This window comes from Delphinus delphis, chromosome 13, assembly GCF_949987515.2.
Source record: "Delphinus delphis chromosome 13, mDelDel1.2, whole genome shotgun sequence".
In the NCBI taxonomy this organism is placed as follows: Eukaryota; Metazoa; Chordata; class Mammalia; order Artiodactyla; family Delphinidae; genus Delphinus; species Delphinus delphis.
This window is the reverse complement of record NC_082695.1, coordinates 50,123,792-50,134,179: the sequence shown is the minus strand read 5'-3', so window position 1 is coordinate 50,134,179 and position 10,388 is coordinate 50,123,792. Positions and strand designations below refer to the sequence as shown.

Below are 10,388 nucleotides of genomic sequence, written 5' to 3'. Positions count from 1 at the left end.
TTTCCGGGTAGAAGTTTTGCACCTCTCTTGTTACCTTACTTTTGAGGTATTTGACTTCTTTGATGATAAATTATATATTTAAAATTTAATTCCCAATTGTTTGTTGCTAGTGTATAGACAGTACAACTGAGTTTTGCCTCATATCCTGCAAAATTATCAGTTCTGATAGATTTATCAAGCAAACACTTCAAGAAATCAGAGAATAGGAGCAGTGTCATATAATTGGAAACATCTGATTTTCTGAACAGTAAAAAGTGATTCACTCTTTGTATACCTCTTTTTACAGTTATCACCTCAGAAATACCACCTTCTTTCTGATTTCCTTCTCCTTTGCAGAATATGTAATTCTGGAGTTAAATTTATTCTTGGTATAGTTCTTAAAAAATGGAGACAGCCACCAAATCTTTACAGAGAAACCTTTGTTTTTCAGCTGAATGTAGAATAGGGAAATGAGGACATGACCTACATGCTGCCTTTTATTTGCAGAACGGTGAACAAAGTACTATTTTTCAAGATCCCAGTTAGAACAGAAAGACATATTAAAATGGGTTGGGATTGGAGTAGGGTGAACAGATTGGTGAGATTCAAATTGTCCTTAACTGTCACATTTACGAATTATTCACTAGTCAAGTAATAATCCCATCTTTTCATCCTTTGCTTTCTTCTTCATTCATTCCTTTCTTCCCAATTTAATTTTTAACAGTGTTTAGCACACTGCCTAATCTACAAAGAGCTATAAAGAACAGAGATCTATTTTAACTTCAGATAAAACCAATGTAAAGCAAAACTATTCAGGAATATTTTATATTTTCAAAGTACTTAGGAATTCTTTAATTAGAAAAATAAAGGCAATGGGATTATCTATTGGATTCTAAAAGTAACCAAGAATTAAATCACTCACATCCCCCTCTTAAAAAAACACAACAAAACCTTAAATTACATTGCTGTTAAGTTTTCTTACAGTAAGAAATAAGACCAACCTACACTAGAGTACAAAAACCTGAAATTCTGAGCATGAAAATAATTTATTGATTAGACATCTGGTTTATTCAAGCATAAGGCCTACCAAAGATAGCATTAACACAGCTCATGGAATAGGAAAAAAAACCCCATCCAGCACCTCCTTTGTCTCAGATTTCCTGGGGACAAAATTTGTGCATTCTGTACTACAGCCTCACCCTAAAGCATCCACATGTGCTTGATATTAACGAATAGGATATGAGAAACTTTCTGTACACTCAACTTGGCAAGCATCATTAGTGATGCAACAACATTTTTAGGCACAAGAAATAGCACTGCCTGCAGTGAGAGCCTTTGACAAAGAAAATATCATTAAATATAATCTTACAAATAGGAAGGAAAATATATGCACTTTTGCCAATGGACTGCTTTACGTATCAGGAAAAATGTCACAATCAGATTTTCTTTCGATAATTAAAACAATTTAATTGATACTCAACTTTAATCAATACTCAGGTTATCTTGTATTAAAAATCAGAAAAATAAAACAGATTTAACCTAAATGCAATTTAGGGAAGAAATGCAGGACTAATAATATGGAATAATAGTTGCACTTCTTCAGCTAACTCATTAAAAAATGCCAATTAAACATTTTCAGTCAAATTTTATTAAAAAAAAAGCAGCAGATCAACATTACAATTCAAGAACCTAATCTAAATATGCACTTGACAATGAAGCACATCTGAGTATGGAGTGAAAAAAGTTTTTTCCAAAAAACCATCAAACGTATCATCTCCAAATACCCAAATAATAAATCACTTCTGCAGGCCGTCTATTGAGTGGAATCATAAACAAAGAACAGAAGATTTATTGCTGTGAAAACAAATCTGTAGTACAGTAGTATGAATCTTGGGTATTAAACATAGTCAGTTGGATCAAGTTAGGAAGTTGAAAATCTAATAAGAAATTTGTGTGTGAGAGAAAGTCTATAAGCCAGCTGACCCAAGAGCAACTGAGATATCAAACTTGTTCAGTGAAACCAGACATTATTTTAAATCTCCATTTTTTGAAGGCAATTAAAAATTACAATTCCAACAGCCCACAAACCAAATAAAAAAAACAACTGTAGAAAGCAATTAAAACTACGTTCAAGGAGCCACTTTTTCAGCTCAATTTCAGCACCCCAAGGAAAAAAAAAAGCATCCATGACTATCACAGATGAAAACAGAATGAAATGTCATTGGAATCAGTTATTTTCCCCCACTGAGGTATAAAATCTATATAGAAATTTGATACTATACTATAACAAATTGTACTTCTCATAGTTCTGTTTTAATTTCCTTTAAACCCTGTTTAATATAGTCTTTTTAATTGTAAAAATGTTTTCATGATTCTGAATCTGGTTCCAGTTCTTTTTCATTTATTTTTATATCAATATTTAATATACTGGCTACCAGTTCTAATCAGAAAAAAAATCTTGGACATCTCTTCATTATAACAGCACATTCAGCAGAAATGACTGATGTGCAAGCAAACCATAAAAGGTGCAGCTCTCTGGAAAGCACATTTCGTAGATTGTTTCAGTCTGAATATTCTTTACAATGATTCTTGATGAAAGACTCTTAATCTTGTAAACATCAGTGTGCACAATCTCGCTACTAACGTAGTTTCACGTCCTTGGACAGGAAGGCCGGTTCACAGCTAGTGAAAGAGAGAGCAGTTTAAGTTTTAATGGCTGATAAACCTTACATCCTGCAGGAGGAAAGCACTTTTCCTTTTTTGCTACTTAAGAATGTGGCAGAAATGTATGCTGAGGTAGCCCAGTCAATCCTTATTTTTTTCTTTTTTTGTAAATTTGGTCTCAGAATATTTCTGGAAGGGTTACATTTCGAAGAAGCCACTGCTGGGACCGGCTTCCATTGCAGTCTCTAATGCTGGGCACCTGGCTGTCCTCTTCTGTGGCTTTATCCAGGCACTGATTACTGTTCACATGCTGCAGGGTTAATTTCTGAAAATGACAGGAAAGAAGTCTTAATATGAAAGTGGAAAACAAAACCAAAACACCTCAACCATTTTTTGTGATTATGAAATTCCTCTGTAGAAAAGGGATTACTTAAGACAATGGAGAAATGTACCTGTGTAAAGACAGCATTAAGAGCTATGTCGGGGGAGAAAGGCACTGGGGGTACAGTGCATTCTGCTGGATTTGCAGTCAGATGACCTCAATTCTAAGTCCCAATTCTGCCATAAGCTCTGTAATACTGTGAGAAATTTTACTTTTTTGTGCTTCAGTTTCCTAAAAAAGTGATCAGATTAGTGATTTCTAATTTAGGATCCTCAACCTATTTTCAAAAAGCTATCTCAAAACTGCTTCGTTTTCCCATGATAAGGCTCTTCAAATTAATTCTGTGATTCCAAGTTTCAAGTCTTTAGAAACTCAGGTCTTTTTGAAGACTCGAAATCCTAAGATTTATACAACAGTCCTTAATAAGTGGCTGACAGATGTGGTTATATACCTTCCTCTCTACTTGTCTGCGTTCCGGACTTGATGCTGTCATGCTGATTTTTAGGATAATTTCAAAAGAACATGACAGATGAGAGTTAACAGACACATACTGACCATACTAATGAATCCGATACCAAGCCCCGGTCAGGTGGAGAACTCCAAAGCAGCTATGTAGGAATCTGCATTAAGCGTTATCCTAATAAGTATGTAACTATAAGGAAATATGTTTATTCACACATTTTTACTCACGGCTCTATTTTAATGTAATTCTTTTAGCTCATTTAATTTTCATAAGGAACATTTCATTTTCATGAGGCCTCTTTTGTACCTATTTGAACTTCAAACAAAGCAAAACCTAATGACTGTATACAATACAGCTACTTTAGCTTTCAGTCACTTCTGTGTTATGCTCCATGTGGAAGCTGGCAAAAGGCAGTGCACATTCGCAGATGTCACAGTTTACTCTCAACACTGACTTCAGTAATATCGAAGGGTCAGTGTTTGTTAGATAGTTTACTTTAGCTCCAATAAATGCATAACAAGAAGACCGGGAAGGGCTTCCCTGGTGGCGCAGTGGTTAAGAATCTGCCTGCCAATGCAGGAGACACGGGTTCGAGTCCTGGTCCGGTAAGATCCCACATGCCACAGAGCAGCTAAGCCCATGCGCCACAACTACTAGGCCTGCGCTGTAGAACCCATGCTCTGCAACAAGAGAAGCCACGGCAATGAGAAGCCTGCGCACCGCAACAAAGAGTAGCGCACCGCAACGAAGAGTAGCCCCCGCTCTCCGCAACTAGAGAGAGAAAGCCTGTGCAAAGACCCAACGCAGCCAAACATGCATACATGCATACATACATATATAAAAAGACCGGGAAAAGTCAGCATGGCTGGGGCTGTTTTTACTTTTATGCAGATGCTGTGTAGTTTGTTTTGAGGGGATGCACTTTGCAGTCAGACATTTCTGTAGTGAACCCCAGATTTGTCACATGTCAACAATATGCCCCTGAGCAAAAACCTCTCTCAGCCCCAGGTCCCTCATCTATAAAATGGGGACAAGAATGCGTCTAGAGCTGTGCGGAAATGTTAAGATAATGAACAGAAAGTGCCGCCCAGCTCAGAGGCACTCATACAACATCCTGAGCAGCCGCGGACACAGTCTGGCAGCCCCGAGAGCGAAGCACACAGCTTGCTGCTAAGGCCTTTGGTCATTTGTAAGACAAAAACAAAGCACTTTAAAAAGAACCCCCCAAACATTCCAGAAGGCCCTTCAAAGCTTCTCTGAGTGGCCAACTTCATCAGGCCCACTGTCAGTATTAATAAAAACAAAAAAGCACAACAAAAAACTTAGTTGGGAAATTGGTCTTTATCACCCTAATTTTTAAAAATGTCATTATTTCACTTATTGAGAATCATTAAAATAAACTTGTAACAAAGACAGAGGTTATTGATACATGCTGGGTATTTAACTGCTCAAAATTAAGACAGAATCCCTATAATTTCAGGAAGCTAACATCCCTTCAGGAGACCAGGACTCTGGTGAAGAGCCCTGTTCCAGACACAGCTCTCTGGCTGCTGACAGCAGGGGCACAGTTCTGTGGCTCGTGACTCTGTGCGGACTGTGGTCACCGTACTCAGCAGAGGATCCATCAGCATGGACTAGTTTCCACACAGAAAGAGTGTAACTAAGGCAACAGGCTAATTGTAACCTCTGAAAGGAGGATGAAAGCTATAGTTATCATTGCATAAAGTCCACCTGCAACCTAGAAAAAAAATAATTTGCCGCCCTCTACCCCTAATCTCTAGATATAACTGTGTTAAAATCTACATTTTCATTCCAGAAAGGACAGCTACAAGTAGTCAAAGCGAAAGAGCCTGGTGTCGTAAACTCTCTGCAATGTATACTATAAACAAGACAAAGATACAATATACAAATTTAATAGAAGACAGTATGGTATTGTGCAAAGAATCCTGGATTAAGAATCCCAGGTCTGTCTGAGATCTGGTAACACCATTTACCTGCTCTGTGACCTTGGGCAATTAACTTCCATTCTGGGCTTCAATGTCTACATGTATTAAAAACAATGTCCTGAATTTTATTTCTAGGGTTCCTTTGAAATCTAAGATTTCATGACTTTAGATTATACATTACTGACATAAGTGTTATTCTTCCAGACTGCAGTTTTCAACTGATGGAGGCAGGACAACTCTGATGGGCCGTCCGGAACTCCCTGTGCAGTCAGCTCAGACTGTGGGACCCACATCGCAGCTTGACTCCTCCCTCTGCCAATTCTTCTGTCTCCCTTTTCACAGGTGTTGATCTAAAGGATGCTCCCTAATAAACATCCTGAATACGAACCTTGGAGTGGAGTCTGCTTCTGGGAGAACCCAGCCGGCAATACTAGAATTTAATCTCAGTGAAGACACCTTGCAGAGTGCTCCAGGGGTTTTAAAACTTTACACTCATAACTGGTTCTTTCAAAATATCCTAAATCACTTCTAGCTCCTTAATTTCTAAGCAAACATTTACTTCTGAATAACTGCTGTGGTAGACTGTGTATCTTATACACAGTCTGCCAATGGCCATTCCCACTCCCTGTCTCCTGGCCACATCACACCATAAAGAAAGACTGGAAATGCAAATGCCTGCTTTCCCAGCCTCCCCTTATGGCTGGGGGATCACTATGAGATGAAGTTCTGGCCCATGGGGCACAGCAGAGCCTGCTGCAGGGGATCCAGGAAAAGCTTTGGCTTTCCTGATAAAGAGCAATTCACGCAGTAGTGCAACATTCCTCTTCCCTTCTTCCTGTCTTGAGTTGGGTGTGATGGTGAGCACTGTAGCAGCCTTCTAGAGGCCACAAGAAAAAGCCAAGAATATTGCTGCAATGTTATCCCTGACATCACTGTATCACTGAATCCATGCCAGAAGCCACTTACATCCAGACTTAAGAAAAAACTAAACCACTATTTGTTCATGCTACTATAAATAGGTTTATATTACCTAATTAAACATACCATCATTCTTCAATGAACATATACAATTGGGAGGCTTTTTAATTTTCAAAATATTTTGGCTTCACAATGACTGTGGGGTGCCACTGGCATTTACTGTCTGGACTCAGAGATGCCATATATCCTGCAGGACCTGGGGCAGCTACATCCAAAATGGCAATGGCATGCACCATGGAAAACCCTGCAACAGAATATTCAGGCCACTTCCAACAGTCATATTAACTGAGCTACTGCTCGCTCGCTCGCTCTCTCTCTCTCTCTCTCTCTCTCACACACACACACACACACACACACACACACACACACACTTTTTTTTTAACTATAGTTTGATACTGTGAAGGGAGACCCAGGATTTATAAAACATGGTCTTTGCCCTCCAGGATCTAACTAAGTGGAGAAAAAGACTGGTAGATAAATAACTACAAAGAAGCACAGAATTACAGGGGTCAGAGACAATTGTAATTAAGACAGAGAGAGCTAATTTCTGGCTGCGATCCATGGAAGTGATGTCAATTCTGGGCTCTCAAGAACAGGCAGGATTTGTTAGGCAGATGGAACTGTATAATCTTAAATGTAAAGTGGGAAAGTACACGATACGTTCAGGGAATAGCTGGTCGAAGATGAAAAGTAGACCAGGGTTTGTATGTGATGCAGTATATGGAGAAAAGACAGCCAAAGTCACAACTTGGTTTGGACATCTCCATTGAGGGGGTAGAATGAAGCAGCAGAGTGAGCCAAGCAGACAAAAGAAGTAGAGAAAAAGCTAAGAGAAGAAACTAAACAGTAGTGCATCTAAAGCCAATGGATACAAGGATTTTAAAAGAGCATCTGCTTAGCAATAGTAAATACTACAGAGAAGTTAAGAAAAAGAGACGAGAATGTCCTGGCTTTGCATCCAGGGGCTGTTTCTATATAGTGTCAGACCAAGGCAGAAGCCAGGTTGAAGAACCAGAGGCACAAGTGCCAGCCATTCACTCGCCATCATACGGCACAGGAGAAAAGTAGGATGGTATGTACAAAATAAAATAGGCAAAAGTCTGTCCCAACATGAAGAAGAAAACCAGTGCTTGTAAGCAGAAGAAAAAGAACCAGAGAAAGATATATTGAAGATGCTGGTGCTGGTTCCAGAACCATAGAGCAAAAAAGCATAAGTTGGGAGGTTAGCCAGGTATGAGGAAAGGAAGAGAGGTTTACTGGAGATGCTTTGATTGCTTTTAAGTACCGCTATTTGAGTACAACATATAGCAGGTGGGGAGAGGGAGTGGCTCCAGAGGAAAGCAAAGACAAATAGTTTTATTATATATGTCACTGAAAAATCACTGAGCCAGAGAATTTCGTTAATTAAATCTCACCTTTTACCTCAGTGTTTAATTCGGTAATTTTAAAAGCCTACTTAACCGTTCCATTTCTACCACAGTGGCTGGCAAAGCTTAAGGACATACGGAGGGAAGAGTGATTACATAGTAACAACAAGGACCCAGGGACTGGAGGCAATTCTAATTTAATTACTGGAGAGATTAAAACATGTTTATTTTACGTATATTGCTTTTCCTACCTGTCAATTCTTGGAATATAAGAACAATTTGATCCATATGCAGATTCCACAAGAATTCACTCTTCTAGATATAAAATATTTTATACAATACACCCAATGACACCCAATTTTATTCCTATATTCAACTGGATAACTTACCACCGGATCATACTCCCAAAGCTGGTTGCCTTTTAGGTGGTGGCATTTGAGCATTGTGACTGGGCCATTAAGTTTGGAGACATCCAAGCAAAGGTCATCTGTTCTAATTTCTTTGTTGGCAGTGTAAGAGAAAACCTGAAAAACAAAAATGCACACATATAAGCTTTAACAGCAAAATAAATTAGCGTTTTATATGCCCAAGAATCTGGCAGAGAAAAAGACAAGTATTTCAAGATACATGCTTTTTGAACTTTATTAGTGTAATGGAGAATAAATAACTCAGAAAAGACACCACTATTTTTGCAGAGAGGAAAAAAAAATGATCTTAAGTTCTCTGTATATACGGAGTGTACTGTCAAGGGTTGTCATCTGTTTGACTAAAAAGGGCAGAATAAATCTCACGTACAACAATGTAAACACAGTTCTCAGAAAGGGCCTTTTACAAATGTTTCATTTAAAAAATAATCATTAGATTGAAGGCTCTATTCTCCTAAAGTCTTTATTATTTTCTCTTTAAAGGTAGGAAAATATTTCCTGAATGATGTCATGAAATAAAAAAGGAAGAAGATGAAAACAAATCCAAAAATTACCCCTTTTAAAGCTTTACTGAAATACTCACCTGATTACCTCCCATACCGTGACAGTTAAAAATTCCAACTTTTTCATTCTCTTTTCTAGCCATGTTATCTAGACACTGATTTGTTTCCACATTTCGTATCTAGGGGGACAATGAATAATGAAAAATATCACGAGTTAGAGAGGTTAACTAGACAGACACATACATATCTAACACACACATTAAAATCAATCTAAACTTCCCACTAAATCTCTTAATTCCTTAGGTAAGGGCTATGAGTTGGGAGGGAAAAAAAATCACTGTCTGGCTATCTAAGATTCTGTGATCTAGAAAGGTCTTACTATTTATATAAGTAATTTTTGTGTTTCATGGAGAAATCCTTTAAGTTCTTTCTTTCTTTCATCCCAAACTGTTCTTCTATGATTTGTATTTAACTCAGTAAGCTCTAGTTTGCCTAATAATATAAAGCAACTTAACAGCTCCCTGTGGACACTGTTTGCCACCAAGATAAGGGGGCATTACTATTGATAACTACTTTGATGACTTCTTAGGAGGCTCAAGGTGGGTATTTTCTTTTTTTTTCTTTTTTTTTTTTTTTTGCCGTACGCGGGCCTCTCACTGTTGTGGCCTCTCCCATTGCAGAGCACAGGCTCCGGATGCGCAGGCTCAGCGGCCATGGCTCACGGGCTCAACCGCTCCGCGGCATGTGGGATCTTCCCGGACCGGGGCACAAACCCGCATCCCCTGCATCGGCAGGCGGACTCTCAAACACTGCGCCACCAGGGAAGCCCAAGGTGGGTATTTTCTAAGCAAAGAACCTGGAACTTGGCTTAACTGGAAAGCCTAAGCATGGTGTGTAGTGTAAACACCATTCTTCCATTAGGTACTTGTCAGTTACATAAAAAAGTTGAATCAGTCATCTGAATTAGGAAGAATATTTTAAGCACTGATATATTTTTTTCCTCTGAACCACTACAGTTTAAAAGCATATGGCAAATTAATAGACATTTGTAAAGTTCTAAATCTGTTGTCATGGGTGGTACTGTCAGCAGGTAAGCCGGAAGGGAGAAGTGGGACAAACTATATCTGTCATGTCATGTAGATAGAAAAGGAGTAATTGTGTGTGAGAGAGAAACTGGGGGGAAAGTTAAAACCACAAATAACCCATTTATTTTTATAAACATGTATAGTCTACGTATTATTCCACTATTTTAATAAGGCACTAACAAGTCCAGATGCATTTTTTTCTTATAAAGATACAATAGCATAAGTATGAATAACTGTATTATTCCCAGAGGATCAGAATAAGAACTGGGGCTTTGGCAAAAGAGAGGCCTGGGTTTAAGTCCAAATGATCCAAACCCTCTGAGGACAATTTCCTAAGAGAGACTAGTCAGCTCTATGTTGAGGCTGGGTAAGACAGTGCATCCACATGCCTACTTCGGAGTCTAGCACGTAGTGGACTCAGAAACGGTAATAATTCTGTGCTGCCACCTTATCGCTAGTCAACTCCATCTGGCTATTCCATCAAAACCTCAAACTCAGTTCATGCAAAAACAGGATTTTCCAACTCCTTAATGCTAATACTTCTTCACCTGAATATTTCAACATACCCCTGCCACTCCACCCCTGACCCTGAGGAG

General features: G+C 38.7%; 1 protein-coding gene across 2 annotated transcripts in view; it reads right to left on the bottom strand.

Annotated features, from left to right (window-relative positions):
- Positions 1 to 463: 463 nt before the first annotated feature.
- The window catches only part of GALNT1 (polypeptide N-acetylgalactosaminyltransferase 1), a 127,935-nt gene continuing 118,010 nt past the window's right edge, over positions 464 to 10,388 (bottom strand). For both annotated transcript variants that reach the window (XM_060028903.1, XM_060028904.1), the window contains 3 exons: positions 8,788 to 8,886; positions 8,169 to 8,303; positions 464 to 2,968 (listed from right to left, as the gene is read on the bottom strand). In XM_060028903.1, the coding sequence (XP_059884886.1) occupies positions 2,822 to 2,968; positions 8,169 to 8,303; positions 8,788 to 8,886 (381 nt within the window). In that variant the 3' untranslated portion in view covers positions 464 to 2,821. The remainder of the gene's footprint in view (positions 2,969 to 8,168; positions 8,304 to 8,787; positions 8,887 to 10,388) is intronic.